Here is a 17262-nt window from a genome sequence, read left to right as displayed (position 1 = left end):
CCACGGTTTGCGCAGCAGTATGACTTTGAACCACTTATGGTTTTTTTTAATATACAAAATGTTAAATAATTAAATAGGAAGAGGTATGAATTAGAATTGATTATTTTCTTTATTTAATTAAAACATGGCAGACTTTCAGTTAACATAAACCGTCTTCTTTTTAATTTTATTCTTAAAAGGGGAGCAACCCCTGATAAACACTGGGAAAGTTTTACCCGTTTTCTGTCCAAATTAATAAAATCTGAACACGACTAAACACGGTCTGACAACATCTTAACGTAATTTTGTATCCATGGTCTGTTTCGGTCTGACACTGTCGTAACGGATCTTAACAGCTCGCTAGGAGATTCAGTCTTGATAATCTTGACATGCCTTAACGGACTGATTTACCTGATGTGACTATCGATCGTAACGGAGTCTTAAACGGTCTAAAAAGTCTCGACGATTTCCTCTAGCGGTAAATCCAGTCAATCAAGATGTGATCAGACCAAAATGACCGTTTCAGACTGAAATCGTGCTACTAGTGAGGTAAACATTAACATTTTTTATTAACTTTGATTGATGTCGTGGTGCGTATATATATAATATATTGTTTATGCAATATAGATGTGATGTCAATCATATTTTTTGGTGATAGTTCATGTGTTTGGTACATATATATGCATCAAGATTTATGTGTTATGCTTCATCATTAAGTGTTTGAGAGTTGTGAAAATTATATTAAATGAATATTTAACTGTATAATTTGATTAATTAGGTCACAAACCAGACATGTACGACATACAGCCATTTAGAAACTTACAGTTCGCTGGACCTTGTTATCAAACTAAACATCCAACTTGCACAGCGTTACCTATCATAAACATAAAATGGACTCTTCATGGTCACCATGCCTACTACTTTACCATCAAAGCTACAAACTTAGCTGGTCTGTCAGTTTCGAAGACATCGGCGAGATACATCCATGATGTTCAGCTGCCTGCAGAAGGAGTTGTTGTAGATGTATTTCCTACATATAACACTGGAACACAGCTAAAGGTAATACCAACATCGGGGGTGGTAAAAAAAACAAAAGCAAGGAGCGTACACATAGTTCATCATTTGACTTTAACATTGAGGTTTACAAAATCAGTTTATGTTTGTGTAAATCCTATATGTGTATTAATAAACAATGTTTAGTTTTCTCGTTTGAATTGTTTTACATTGTCTTATCGGGGCTTTTTTATAGCTGACTATGCGGTATGGGCTTTGTTCATTGTTGAAGGCCGTACGGTGACCTATAGTTGTTAATGTCTGTGTCATTTTGGTGTTTTGTGGATAGTTGTCTCATTGGCAATCATATTACATCTTCTTTTTTTATAATGTATATAAATTAGTGCAATGTTTACACTCATGTTGTTGTCGTTTTAAAGATTTCAAAGTTTATTTTTCATTTCACAGTAGACATTTTTTTTAACATTATGAACGTTATATTTAATTAACTTATTATAACTTCAATGTGGCTTGCTGATTTCGATTTCATTAGATCTAAGTCTACATATCTTAATTTGTTTTCTTTTAAATCCTTTCTGGAAGTTATGAAGTAAATAATCAAAATGTTCTCCCTTTTCTTTTAAGGATAACGAAGATATAGATTTTACCTTAGAAAGATCAACATTAGCAGTAACATGGTCCGGCTTTGAACATCCACATCAAATTGTTAATTTCAGTGCTTGCATCGGGACAGTTCCCAAAATATGTGATGTATCATCAATGGCTAAGTTAGCTACAATTGATGTCCAAATATTTAATGGTTTAACTCTACATCCTTTTCAGGTAATAAGTGTCACTCTTTTCAAAGCTACAATGTATAATTAGAAATTATGTATGAGAAAGTGATGAATCGAATGTCACATTTAAATACTGACAGAAATACTACCGGTCCCTCAATAATGATTTTGTTTTTAAATATTGTATATATTAAAACCTTACGATCTTGGTGAAAGAACGTTTTTTTTTCTTTCTTCAAATGCTTAGACAATAAGCCTGCCTAATAAATATTGTTCAATATAGTACATTTCTTTCCTTTCTATGAGTATATGACCAGAATTAAAATTTAGGTATCGTTATATGTTTTACTTATCTTACTAGTGTTTCTCTCATTGATATATGATTTGACAAATGAGAAAAGACTGCATTCCTTTGGGGAAAAAACTCTGTTCATATTTGATTCAAATAACAAACTGTGGATTCATTGTATTTATATTGATATTAATTTTTGTGGATAAAGATAAACTAAATTTTCTTAACTATTTGATTTCATGGTGTAAAAAATCTCTTCACGCAACGAAAATAGAAAATTTGTCATTCGTTGTATATTTCAATTCGTTGTTCACCTTAATCAATGAAATCCTTAAAAATTGGTGTCCAACGAAAAATTATGAATCCGCAGTAATCATCATATTTTTTTATATGTTTAAAAAACACTATAAATGTGTGTTAAAGATATTTTATTTCGTAAATTTTTGGCGAAAGTCTTCGACGTCATATATATTGTATATAATAAAACCAGAGCAGTTAGATTTTCATCAATTTCCTGAGGATATTAACTTTTCTGACTAGTTTTTTGGTATCAAACCTTTTATTCTTTTAAACATCTATCTCTTCTATCTTCCGTGTCGCAAATCTCTCAGCGGCTGTACTCGACGACCTATATAGTTTTGAGTAGTCCTTGTTTAATTTTTGTAGAAATGGTTTCAAATGAATTTTTCTATTGATCATTCAATTATTCTATTATTGAAAGATTTGATGCTAAATGTACACAATAGTAAATGTGTTTAATTTTATATTGATGAATGAATTGTAGATGTATTATGTGACTATAGAAGCAAGAACTACTGCAGGGAGTGTCAATGTTAGCTCTGATGGCGTCAGAGTTCTGGACATCAACAAACATCTTACAGGGATTGTAGTGAGGAATGGCAATAACTGCTCTGGTATATTTCACATTCAGAATCTCATTTCTTCAAATATTCAAATTAACGAGAATAAAATAGATTGCTAATGTGAATAGAAAAGCTGCTCTTATAGTATTACATTTAAGGATTTGAATACCATAATGTCACAATAGTTTACAGTAATGCTTTACATTATTAATTCAGACAAAATTGATACATACATTAGATTTATTTATTTTTGTTAGACGCTCCGGGTCTTCAGCAAAGTCATCATAAACAGGTAGGTTGAATTTTATTTGAAATTATGAAATGATACTGAAATACTTTGTAGTATGAGTGGACTCTTTACAACAAATAAGCAATTATGACCAAGAAATATAATCAAATTAAGTAATTTTACAGCATATTGAAATGAGATGATTATGTTTTAAATTTCAAACAGTTTGACCTGAAATGATAAGGTATGATCTCAACTATATTGAGATATGAGACATGTAGCTGTTTATGATAATGCTATTCCGAAGTAAAAAATATACAACAAACTACCAGTATGATAAACCACATTGACCAAAATGATTAAATATGATGGACAAGAGGCCATGCTAATTTAATTGGAAGTTTTTTTACAATTCTGTTCCGGTAACGTTTAACAAAAAATGTATTTTAAGGCGTAATAAGGCTTAAAAATTTCTAAACAGTTATTTCTGCTTCTCCTGTATGAATTGCTTTCAGACAAAGGGACACGCTCTGGTATGTACACATTTTATTTGAACTACGGATGCCTCATATTTAGTGCGCAAATAATTATGAATTTGAAAATATATTCTAAAGATGTAGCTAGCTTTGATTTATTTTTGTTTGTCTTTATTTTTGAAGGACACCCGTCCATCTTGTCATGAGAACAATGAATTTCAAACTTCAACGACAACTTTAAGTGTGTATTGGAACGTATTGTCTGTTTACAATCCATACATAAGAGATGCCTTTGTCAAGGTAGAAGAAAGACTTGTTGGAAGTAAGTTACTACCTTCTATTACAAAATATGTGGTAATTATTTCACAAACGAATACAATACGAAAAAAGCAATAACCAAACAACGAAGATATGATCTTATAAGGGAAAGTATGTCATGTGATTTGGCACAATTTTAAATTAAATATCAAAATAGCTCTTGATATTTCAAACGTTCGAAAAAGAAAATGATGTTGCTCATAATTCACTGTCAAAATCAATAAAACTAATTTTAGAGAAGGACGTGTTGTTAATTGAATCTTAACAAATATTTTAAACAACTATTTGGTTTAGTTTGTTGACAGAATTATAGTTTAATGGGCAGAGGTATACTGCTCTAATTTTGTTTAAAATATTTCATTTCATTGCATGGTTATTTTTCCCTACATGAAATACAGTTAAAGACTGTGAGAAGCAATGGTGGACAAGTAAAATGTATTATTTGTCTGATTGACTTCAATTTTATTATCTAGTACCCACTTTTCATGAACATTTCAGATCGTATAATCTCCTTTAATTTTATTTTAAGGACTCGACTATTTTTGTTATCAGATTACTATATAATGTTTTACCCCGATGAAAATAAGTTGCACATTCATAAAAACCCGGTTTGTTGGTTGAACTCATGATGCTCAGTCTTTGGTTTTCTTTGTTTTGTTTATAACTTTAGTGTTTAAATATGAATTTGATATCTTTACCCTACCTTAAAACATTATTAAATAAAATAATTGACGTTGATATGACTACTAACTGTGTATGGCGGAAAACTTTCGGTTAGAATTTTTTTTTAAATCCTACAATCAATAGTTTTGTACTGCTATGATATTCTTATTTTTATCTTCAGATATTTGGAAAGTATTCAAAGACTACGAGTATATTGGTCGACACAAGTATGCTACGTTGAGTGATTTAGACTTAAAACCAGGAAATTCATACAGAGCTGTTGTGAAATTATGTGCTGAGAATTTATGTTTTCCTCCTGTGAACGGTAATGGTGTAACAGTTTTGATATCTCCTCCATCCACCGGTAACATAACCCTTCAACTTGTGAATATGACAAATATGAATCAGGTATGTTAAACAAGTATCATTAACTTACGAAATGTAATAGTCTAAACATGTATACGAGAAAACAAATTGCCTAATTTGTGTACGAAGTGTTCATATGTGGTGCTGATCCTTATTGGCAAAATTGTCGTTACATTAACAGGTCGGGACCACTACCTTATATGGAAATGCATAAATTAGCATACTTATGTTCTCGCACATGTAATTGTTTATTTACATGTGACACAATTTATTTTTACCTAGGTTTTTGACCAATCCACTAAATGAGTCACAATGCATGATGGACTACTACGTGTTTACAATAAACCAAGAACACGTGTTATTTACTGAAATACAACACATTTTTTCGTGCAATGCGGGATTCACAATTTCGCTTAGTTTTCCATTTTGTGTATCCTCATTTATAGTTCGTGATATAAAGTATTACTGCCATGCTCAGATTACCGAAGAGTTGTTTCTATGCGAAGAAAAAAGGGTTTGAATTACCCGATATATAGCCATTAACATGTTTGATGATGGCACAGAGATTTCATGTATTTGTCCACCAGACCGCAACAAAACAACAGCGAAAAACACAATTACCCATGAGACAAACTTACTAGTGTAAAGTTAGCCGTCGATAACAGCCGGTGCTGATATTCACGAGTACAGCAATGTTCGTATAGATAATTAAAGGCAAATGTAAGATCCTTGAATTTTGTGTTCGTAAAAGGCGAAAAAATATTTACATACATGGCTATGTTAAAAAAATCTATAAGTATTTTTTTTTGTAACATTTCAGTATATGGGACTTCCAAACTGTTACTTTTGCTTTGAAGGTAGTGAAGTCAGCAACTGTAGTTTCAATTTGTTCGTTTTTTAACGGGCTCGGACATTTGCAAAACTGAAAAAAATCATTACAGGTGATTTCTTATACTAGTACCTGCAAAGTAAAACTTTGGTTGGCTTGCTTGCTTTGTTTGTATGGTTGTTTATACAAGCTTTGAAAATAAGATTGACATCTTTAAACAATATATATATATATAGACATAGTTTAACTTGTATATTTTATATTTTGTACAATATACAAACAAAGCAAGCAAGCTAACAAATGTTTTGGTCTACATGCATTAGGAAATAAGCTGTAATGATTTTATCTATATGTATGTGCGACAAGGTTGAACATTTGATATGTTTTGTGAAAATTGCAGCGTTGGATCTATAATAAAAAAAAGAAGATGTGGTATGATTTCCTATGAGACCGCTGTCTACAACAGACCAAAATGACACAGAAATTAACATTTATAGACCATCGTACGGACTTCAACAATGAGCAAAGCCCATACCGGCCAGTCAGCTATAAAAGGACCCGATATGACAATGTAATAATTCAAGCGAGAAAACTAACGGCCTAAATTATATAAAAAAATTAACGAAAAACAAATATGTAACACCTAAACAAACGACAATCACTGAAAGACAGGTTCCTTTACAATATAATTTGTTTTGATAGGATAGATTTCTTGTTCTTTTATATATTTAATTAGGCCGGTTTTTTTTTTGGTTTTTTTGTTTGGATTGTTTTACACAAGTAATTTTTTGGGTCATTAATAGCTTACTTTACTTAATTTTGTCTTTGATGGAAAGATGTCTCATTTGGCACTCATACCTCATCTTCTTATTTCTATATACAAAGCACGTTTTGGAAAAAAAAATAATAGGTAATATGGCACCCACTATGATCCAGAGACTTTTAACATTGGAGATATTTTACATATGTCAACAGGACAGCAGCCGAACGATAAAAACCTTCGAGGTATATTTTGTGATAAAATGAGCAACAAACGGATATTATCGATTGATGAAACTATAAAAAAATGTATTGAGCTATATACCGTACCCGCTCAGTGGCGGATCCAGGGGGCGGGGGTTCCGGTGATGGACCCCCTTTTTTTGGACGATCAGTGCATTTGGATGGGGACATGTAGTTGGAACCCTCCTCCCCGTTTGTCTAGGGTTAGGGCCCCCTTTTTAAAATGGCTGGATCCGTCCCTGCCGCATTCATAACACTTTTTTTTTTAGTTAACTGAATATTATGATGTCCTACTATATGTTTAGGTCCTGATAAAAAAAAGATTACACATTTAGTACAGAAAGAAGTGTATCAATGAAAGTTTTCAAGCCGTGTTTTTCTAGGCAGAAATGATTTTGGAATGACATTATACAGGTTTAAAAGAGCTCAAATGATTTTCTTACTGGACAGTGGTCACTTCTTTGGATATTTCACTGTGGCATGTCGTGAAATTAATGCAGGTTCAATTCATTACAATGCACAAAACCGGTTCAACTACTTTTGCAAGGCGAAAAAGAAAGTCGAATCGTGAAGCCAATAAACAATATTTTTTTAATCTGAGCATGCAAATTGAAGATTACATTATATATTTTACATTAAATATGTTTGCAGAAAAAAAACTTTGGTAATGAGAGTCCCAGACAATATATTAGTTGACTGTTTTCCCACTAATTCCACGTGCTTTTAGTAGTAGTTTACTCGTAGTAGCCCACAATGCATTGTAGTTCATTGAATCGATTGGTCAGTTTTTCAATGCCATGCAAATATATTCTGACGTCAGAAAATCTAGAGTTCTCGACCTGATTAACACTGATCTTGTTTTCGTATTTTTGTTGTAGAGCAAAGAATATACAAAAACATTTATGTATTTCCTTACTGTTTCAGCTTTATGTTACATTTGAGAAGATGTATGATCCTGATATCAAAGACCACAAAGAAGCGCAGGGTGTTGTCACATTTTATGAATGGGCATTAGGAGATAATGTTGGATTACATACAGTTTGGAATGAAATTGACAACTTAACAGCAGTAGACTTGGAGCATGTAATTATTTTGTATTCATCTTTCGATTTATATATTTAAAGCATTTAATGTTGACAAAAGTCAACAACGATACTAAACGCACAAAAAATAGTCAGCAAGCTAAATCGAAGTCGAATAATATTGAAAACCAAAACAAATTACAAGAAAGTGTGTCAAAGTCTATCTATACTTCGTTTAGAATTTGAAGATAAATAGATGAACAATGTTACAAAAGCGTTTAACTTAATTATAATGTTTTTTTCTAGTTCAAACTAGATTATTATTATATCAGTAAAAAGTAAAACCACAAAAAATACTGCACTCCGAGGAAGTTCAAAAAGAAAAGTCCCTTTTACAATGGCAATATCAAAAGTTTAAAACATCAATTGATAGCCGCTGTCATATTCCTGACATAAAACATGCATGAAAATGGTGGATCTAACTTGGTTTTAAAGCTAGCGCTGCATCAACCACTTGTATAAACTATTTGTATATGATCTCAAGATTATGCGAATTAATATAATATACAAATTGCTATCACTTCACTCCTAGACTTGCATCAATTTTAGTTTACCATTTTATACATATGTATTGGGTTATTTTGTAGGCACGTTTTGTGATATCTTTAAACAACAGTTTGGATTTCTCAAAATGCCGCAAGGTTTTTATAAGAGGCTACAATAAAGCTGGAGTATGGTCTATGATTTCAAAAGAGATTAAGAAGTGTACAATCCAGGATGGCGATTCTCTGATTGTACCGAATATTGTAATAGATGCTGTCGGAATTCAAGAGAAAACACTGGGTACGTTCATATCATTGAATAGAAGTTGCAGTCATGTTGTGATTTACTGGCATTGTTCGCATTAAAAGGGTGTATAATATATTGGTTTTTGGCCACCATTGATAATAATTTACAAAAGTTAGTAACAACGATTGCTACGTGATAATCTAAACTTTTGGGAGGAAAATGTAGAATAATTTGAGTAAAAATAAGGTGTCTTTAAAAAGCATATCTTCAATATCATCGGAATGTATAACTATAAAAGCATGTTTACATTTCGTACCAGACACAACCTCAGTTGAATTGTAAGAGTGTTTAACTAATACCCGAGGTATATACAGAAAACTAATTACTGAATTACAAAATGTGATAAATAATGCATCAAGCCAGTCGAAAATCAGTGTTTTTTTCGAACACTCCACTTTAATAAACCAATAAAATATAAGTGCCACTAAATAGTGCTGAAATGATAGTAAACACAAACCAATCAATCATTGAATTTCAATATGCTAGATTTATTTTCTGACTTACAACTTTATTTGGGAAAAAACGAATTATACATATAAATTAGCATTTTAATTTATTACATACCGGAAAATAAATACAAGAGAATTCATCAACAAAAGAAATTGGCCAACACGTATATAGATTCAGCATTAATTGTACATGTGTTGACATCACACTTTTTTTTTGTCAAATTATATCGGCAGAAACAGCTAGTTTAAAAGTTATATGTTAATCAAAGCATATTTAAAATTGTTGTTTTTATAATTTTTTTTTTGTATATAGATTAGGCCGTTAGTTTTCTCGTTTGAATCGTTTTACATTATCATTTCGAGGCCTTTAAAAGCTGACTATGCGGTATGGACTTTACCCATTGTTAAAGGCCGTACGGTGACCTATAGTTTTTAATTTCTGTGTCAGTTTGGTCTGTTGCGGAGAGTACGTTGTCTCACTAGCAACCATATCCAATCTTCATTTAATATATATTGGCATGTAGTGAAAATTTCCATTAATAAATACAGTGTTGTTTTGTACTTTTTACTTTTTCTTCTTGTTTAATGATTATACAGCCAGCTATCATTTGTCTATGTTATCTACGTTTTAATCTCATAAATTGATTCAAAAAATACAAATCATGATCACAAAACTAATTGGGAAGATTGAAAATGCTGTCGTCAGAGTAGGCGTCTTATGTTTTCACTGTTTCCATCGCCATGCAAATCTACATTTTAAGATATGACAATCGGGAACAGGATACAATCGGTCTGAAACAAGTATAAGAAAAAACCTAATACATCTTAAATAACGGCAGCCTTATCTTCTTATTATTTCTATTTTGTTTTACAATCCGTATCAAAAATGTCCACTCTATGTAGATTTATTCACAAATATTGTGCATGGCGGTTCAAACTCTTGGCCCGTATGTATAAAGCTATTTAAGTTCATATTTTTTTCCGAATGGAGAGATTTTTATAAATGTCAAACGATAAATTAGTACTACGATTTGATTTCTTAACTTCAGTGGTTTTATGCATACGTGCTCAGAAGACGAAGACAACATTCCAATTTCATGGTTGATAAAATTCTGTGTTACACTCTTACATTATTTATTGCACTTTTTGCTGTATAACAAGTTATTTGACATACATCGTGCGTCATCATTACTTCGAAATACGAGTCAAATATCATTTGTTTACCAACCATATAGGAAATTATGACAGGACACCAAATGCAAGCTTATTAAATGATACTAATGTGTATTCTGCACCTATCCCATTGTCAATTTGTAATGTAAGATCAGATATGAAGCTCACTTAACTGTATATGTTGTACTCTTTAGTTTAATTTGAGGTCAAATATGAAATAACAAATATTTGCTAAGTTTGTTTGAATTAAGAGATCGACAAATGTGTCCTTAGATGTATAGATAGATGCAAGTGGAATAATATTTCTAATTAATTTATCAATAGTTTCAACCATTAAACATCGCAATGACGTTGTATCTTATGTAAAGTGATGTTTAAATTTAAAGTGAAAACTGTCGAATGTTTTAGACGGTGAAAAACTTGATGGATATGGACATGACATCTTCTTAGAGGAAAACGGTAGATGGGAGGTACCTGACGTTGACTATTCACCTTATAAAAACATAATCTCTGCAACATGGCCATTATTACGTCACAAAAATTATACTTGGGCTGTGATCAACTCAGAAAATTTAGATGTCACAAGTTATTACCAGGATGATGCAAAGCTTCAATTGAGGGATCCATGTTCGCACCCTGATTCTGTTAAATGTGGATTTACAGGTACAAACTAATTCAACTAATTTCCGAATAACTATTCTGTATTCTATTTAGCTGACCAAATATAATTTATGACCTTTTATTTATATCAAAGATGTCAAAGAGTTAATCAAGTCATGTAGTAACATTTTCTGTGTTCATGTGAGGAAAGGAACCCATATTGTAAATCAATTAATTTAAAAAACAGTATACGAATAAAACGAAAAGTGATACAAGAAGGCAATAATCAAACAAGACCAACGTACATTGACGTAAACAGCTACAGGTTATTACATTGTATATGTACTGACTTGAACATTACGAAAACTCAATACGGTTTAATAAGCTAACATCCCCCGTAAGTTAGAAACATTGTAGAGCAACACTTCAAAAAGAAACAACTAACGACTCAAATTAAAGTTAATAACATTAAAGTAATAACAGCGCTTCAGCAAACATAGAGCAGTTGTGTCTCATTGGTGCCTATCACAGAACAAAAACTGTAATATTCAGTTACAGAAAATGTATGTGATCAAATACGGACGACACTCAACCACAAACGAACAAAATGACATAAATTTATAATGTACAGATATAGCAGTATAATTAGTTACAAAAGGCTTGTTTGAAGACAAATATCAGAAGACTTAAATAGCAATTCGTGCAACGTTATGGAAATTATTATATAGCTCACCGTTAACTTATGCATTCCAACATTTTATAGAAAAAGAATACATTAACGCTATATTCAGTACTAAAGACGAACTAGAACATGGTAAGCGATACATAGTGTGTATCCATGCACCAAGGAAAGAGGTAGAATATGAGAAATGGACAGAGGTTTTATATGAAACAAATATTTGTAGTGATGGAGTAACGGTTGATCTAACACCACCTACGCCTGGTCATGTTTGGATTGGCATTGATCATAAAAGGCAATACCAAGTAAGACACATGTGTTGTATTCTACATTATTCATAAATACATGTCTACATTAGTATGCCGTATACATTTTTGTTTATTGACCGGCTGCGGGAGTTCCCTGCTGCATTGAAGACCCATAATCTCTATTTTCAGTTGTGTAATGCCGACGTGTTACTTTTCCTTTGTTTGGGAGAAATATTGTATAATAATATTATTGTTCCTTTTTTATAAACTAATTCAGGCGTTTTACTGTATTAATGTAACTTTCTGTAGCAATTTTAACGGACAAGTTATACATTTTCTTTAGGTAAATAGATAAATAAAGAGATGCAATCATTACTTGAACACATATAAACAGAACAAAAAAACAGATCACACGACAAACAATTCGGCATAACAAAACATTTTTTCAAATTTTTACTCTTTTTTCTTTATATAAATTATATATAATGTAATATTAAGTGCCACTTCAAATACCTAAATTTGAATTAAAAGTTCGCTCATTTTGAAAATAGGAATACAAAATAAACCTTGAGAGAATCTATATAACTGTTGGTTTTTTTTTGTAAATTTGGATTCAATATATTTGAATGATATATGAAAAGATCACTTTGACTGATCAACTCATAGCATGTAGAATAATATGTTGTGAACAAATATAAATACGAAAATAACTAAAGGAGGGAAAATAATGTGCCCTCCTGATTTGTGATGGATGACAGCTTCACTTCTAGAGTCAAATTATTATGCATATTCATGACAAGAATAGTAATGTTTTATGCACATCAACAGTGCTTTGTATTGACCGACACGTTGAGTGTATAAAATGTAAGTTCACAAGGTAACAGTCCGCAGAACAACATATCATTTAACTCGAGCACAATATTCCGACTCCAAGCCGACTCGGTCTTTGCTGAAATCCCTAAAAGGTGCGTACTCTGACAATACGTTATAAATATCAATAATACTCTTTTTTATTACATAGACATAAGTTCTTACAATAACAAAAGGGTAAACTGTCTTTACACAACAATGCACACAAAGTTATCATAATCACTAACGTTGTGCTTATTTGATAATTAACAAACGTTGTGTTGCTAGCTTGAATATAAAGATACTAGAACACACCCGCGAAATCGCGGGCATTCAGAGCGTTTTGAAAGGATGTTAAGTGTTGTAGGAAGAATTTTGTAAAAGATTTAATGACTTGAGGATTTCAGGAAAAGTATCAGAAGTCATAGGTACTTGAGGACAGGAAAATGTTTATTTTTTAACCCTCCTCCTTTATTTCCAAAATTCCCATTTTGTAGTTTTCTATTAATTTCATTATGAACGTACATTTAGTGTACATGTATTTTGAACATTCCAGCCAGTGGTTCAGTGATATTTGTTTTTCGTTCATTTTTTGTACATAAATAAGGCTGTTAGTTTTCTCATTTGTTTTGTTTTACAATGTCATTTCGGGGCCTTTTATAGCAGACTATGCATTATCGGCTTTTGCTTATCGTTGAAGGCCGTAATGTGACCTTTAAATGTTAATTTCGATCAGTGTCATTTTGGTCTCTTGTGGAGAGCTGTCTCATTGGCATTCATACCACATCTTCTTTTTTTTGTAAAACATTTAGTGACTTGAGAATTTCAGAAAAGGTATCAAAAGTCATAGGTAATTTGGGACAGGATAATTGTTTTTCTAGCCCGGCTCCTCCTTTTCAACAAAAAAATCCTTTTTTGTTTGTTTGTTCTCTATTAATTTTAATGGCATATGAATGATTTTAGCGCTTATCTGTATATTATGAACAGTCATTAAAGGGAGGGTCGGGGCAGAGTCGGATTAAGGGGGTCCGCGCCCCCCTTTTCTGGAAATAATTATGTGCTTATATATAGGGAATCACTGAAGCATGACCGGAGCGGGTCCCTCTTAGGCAGTCAACGGGCCCCTGCGTATGAAAATTTCTGGATCCGCCACTGCGGAGGGGCCCTGATCCCAATATCCCGGGCTTAAAAACATGAAATCCCGAGGTTCTGAATTTATTATACAAATTAAATATCTCGACATCCCGAAATTCAAAAAATGAAATCCCGGATCCCGAAATGGTCAATCCTGATATTTCGATCTTAAAAACACCCATTACAGACGTCCCGAAAGTGTATTTTCTTTTTACAGTCAATTCTCAGTTTAATAATTGATCCACAGCGGTCATTGATATATAATACAGATCCTCTTTATTAAATAAACCCTGTGACTGCTGTGGATAGTAAACTTGAAAATGTTATCAGACAGAAAATACACTTTATTCGTAGTCTGAAAAAGAAAAACGCAAACCGGAAGTCTTATCTGACTTAAAATTTTGCCCAATGACGGAAACATATCCGGACGTCTTTTTTCTCGTTTTTCACCCAAAATAACTCAATCTGAATAATCATATGAATGGATGACAAATGCGATTATGCACTGTACCCATAGGACACAGAGGCATGATGGTTAATTTATTGTGGAAAGAAGAGAAGCGACACCAAAAATGAGGTCTTCTAGTTTAATAGTATAGATATCAATATTATAAAAAAAAAAGCGTTAAGTATCGAATTTTACACGAATCATACATGACTCATCGAGTGTGTGTCATAATGATATATGTGATAAAATAAAAACAAGACAAAAAATAATAAAAATGGCAAAAATCGCCAACTTAAAACGTGTAAAATTGTATTTACATACAATATAGGTTTCAAAAATCCAGCATTTATTGATTTGGAAGTAAGCATAGTCATGCATTTAAAAATTTGATTTCGGATAGTTAATTTGAATTAAAATAATAGGTTTGTGGAAAAACGGAGAAATTTTCTTATTTTAAGTGCAATGTAATATGAAGTGCTATTTTAATTTGATGACGCTGTCGTCAGTACCGTGGTTGACACGCGGTGAACTTTTCCATAAAGGTTTTGTCATCGTAGTCGACGTTCTTATGGATATTTTAATGTTATCTAGTAGTTGTTAAGAAAAGGTATTACAGTACTGTGTCGATGGTTTTTCACCGTCTTTGCTGATTTGGCGCTTGTAATTCTTCAAAAACAGAAATGTTATTACTGCATTATTAGCCTTTTGTAGTTTATAATGTAGCATATTGATCGATTGTAATAAAAAATCATAATATCTAATGAAATTTGTAGATTTAGCTAACAAAGTCCTTATATTTTTATAAAGTAACATTCGTTTAAACTGCAAATTTGTTTAAAAGTTAAATAAACTACAATTTAAAATTGCTTGCTAGTCCCTTTCTGTTATTAATTTCCCAATCTTTTTTATCTTTATTCCTCAATCGATCTATCATGAAGGGGAGATAAATAATTGTATCTTGATTTATAGTCATTTTAAAAAATAATAAATGGTTCTTCATATTGGTATGTAATCATTTTAAACGTTTCAAATTTATGAAATTATATTTGTACATTAATTTTTTTTTTTATTAACAAATAACACAAACTGATATATATTGAATTGATACATTTTGTAATTATTCAAAATTATATCAGAAACCTATACTTAATTATAAAAAAATGAACCTGTTAAAGGGAGACAATACTCGCATAACTTTTTTCGAATCGGCATATAATACGAAGGAATGTCACTCTTGCATACAAATGGCACATCAATGTAACTGATTGACTGTGCATTCGTGATCCACCTTCAATGAAGATTCTGAATTATAAATATAACCAAAAGTAAAAACTAATGAAAGCTAACCGACTGTAAAACATATTTCGTTCATTATTTTGAAAACTTCCTAAAAAAAAATGCTCGAGTCACTTGACTTTCACAGCTCATGATTAACGTTTTTACACAATGCTTTGATAAAGTAGTTAAGGATTATTTGCTTCTCAAAGTGTAAGATAAAGTGCAATAAAAATTATATGCTTGCATTATCTTACCCAAATACAGATTTAAATAAGTCCTGAACATTTCGACATTTGTTTGTTTATTTTTATCAATACTGGTTTGTAAACAAATTACAAGTACATGTTTAGATCCTACTAAATACCTATTTCCTGATATCGTCAGGTAAATATGCTATATAAAGTTCAACAACTTCGCCAAAGCGGATAATATTCATATTTGTGGATCTTTCAAGCTTGAAAGAAAGAAATTTTACCTACATACTGTTGGTCAAACCCTAATATCTATAAATTTGATCAGCTGTTAAATTAATGTAAATAATCCTGGTACCTTTGATAACATTTTAGTCTTCATCGTCAGACATTTTCATAAGTTGGGATTCATTTACTGATGTAGAAGAATATAAAAAGACTGTCCATAATTCGGGAATCAAAGAGTACCAAGTTGGAATTGGTAAGTATCATGTAAATGACTTACACTATTTATTTTATGAATTTAATTTAAATTATTTCGCTATAAATATATCATTGACCCTCCAGCAATTAGAAAGATTACTTAATTAGTGTTTAACGACACTTCTAGTTAAGGCCATTATTGATGGACGCAGCGGTGTGCACGGACAGAACCATCTACCTTCGTAGGAAAACTGACAATCCCAGTGAATTAAGATTGGAGTCGAGTGAACCTTTATCTAAAATAACAAAAATAACAAAATGTTTTTGTTATTATGTTTCCAGACAACTAAAGGGTTCATTTTATTACGTTTGTCTATGTTAATAATGACGTGGTTTAGTCAAATTGATATCGGACTTTAAAACGACACTTATTATTGAAATAATGCGTTTCAGACAAGGTTCACATGTTTAACCCCGCCTCTGGCCTTTGTTAGTCTTGTATTATTTTTAATTTTAGTTTTTTGTGTATAATTCGGAGTTTAGTATGACGTCTATTATCACTGAACTAGTACACCTATTTTTTAAGGGACCAGTTGGAGGACGCCTCCGGGTGCAGGAGTTTCTCGCTACATTGCAGACCTATAAGTGGCCTTCGGTTGTTGCCTGCTCTATGGTCGGGTTGTTGTCGCTTTGACACTTTTCCCATTTCCCTTCTCAATTTATTCACGTGGACCCTATATCTTAAATGAATGCGTTTTTAACTCAAAATTAATGCTGACTACAGACAAACCTGTGCAGCTGGAATTTTTTTGAGGCATGGCATGCACTAGGTCAATAGCATTAAGATGATTTTTTTTTTTGCTTTAGAAAACGTCACTTAAAACTTACACGTAGTTGAGTTTCATTAGATGGTCTATTCAGTGTAACAGTTTAAATTTCCAATAATGAACAGGTATCAATGTACCTCTTTTGTCGATATCAATCAATGCAGCTTACTTCAAACAATACCTGTGGGAAAGTTCTCAATCCTCTTTGTGAAATTTCTTTATTTTGAATTTTTTTGATAGAACACTCAGTTAAGTTTTAAATTTTCTTATACATACAACAAAATG

General features: G+C 31.8%; 1 protein-coding gene across 1 annotated transcript in view; it reads left to right on the top strand.

The window, feature by feature from the left end:
• Positions 1–771: 771 nt before the first annotated feature.
• LOC134684630 (uncharacterized) overlaps positions 772–17262 on the top strand; it is a 37544-nt gene continuing 21053 nt past the window's right edge. Inside the window, exons 1-11 of the mRNA XM_063543931.1 lie at positions 772–1038; positions 1618–1815; positions 2846–2975; positions 3182–3216; positions 3813–3951; positions 4792–5018; positions 7732–7890; positions 8477–8672; positions 10709–10963; positions 11664–11884; positions 16103–16208. Of these exons, the coding sequence (XP_063400001.1) occupies positions 772–1038; positions 1618–1815; positions 2846–2975; positions 3182–3216; positions 3813–3951; positions 4792–5018; positions 7732–7890; positions 8477–8672; positions 10709–10963; positions 11664–11884; positions 16103–16208 (1933 nt within the window). The remainder of the gene's footprint in view (positions 1039–1617; positions 1816–2845; positions 2976–3181; positions 3217–3812; positions 3952–4791; positions 5019–7731; positions 7891–8476; positions 8673–10708; positions 10964–11663; positions 11885–16102; positions 16209–17262) is intronic.

This window comes from Mytilus trossulus, chromosome 9, assembly GCF_036588685.1.
Source record: "Mytilus trossulus isolate FHL-02 chromosome 9, PNRI_Mtr1.1.1.hap1, whole genome shotgun sequence".
NCBI classification, from domain to species: Eukaryota; Metazoa; Mollusca; class Bivalvia; order Mytilida; family Mytilidae; genus Mytilus; species Mytilus trossulus.
Note: the sequence above shows the minus strand (reverse complement) of the source record. Positions and strands in the feature narration are given on the sequence as shown.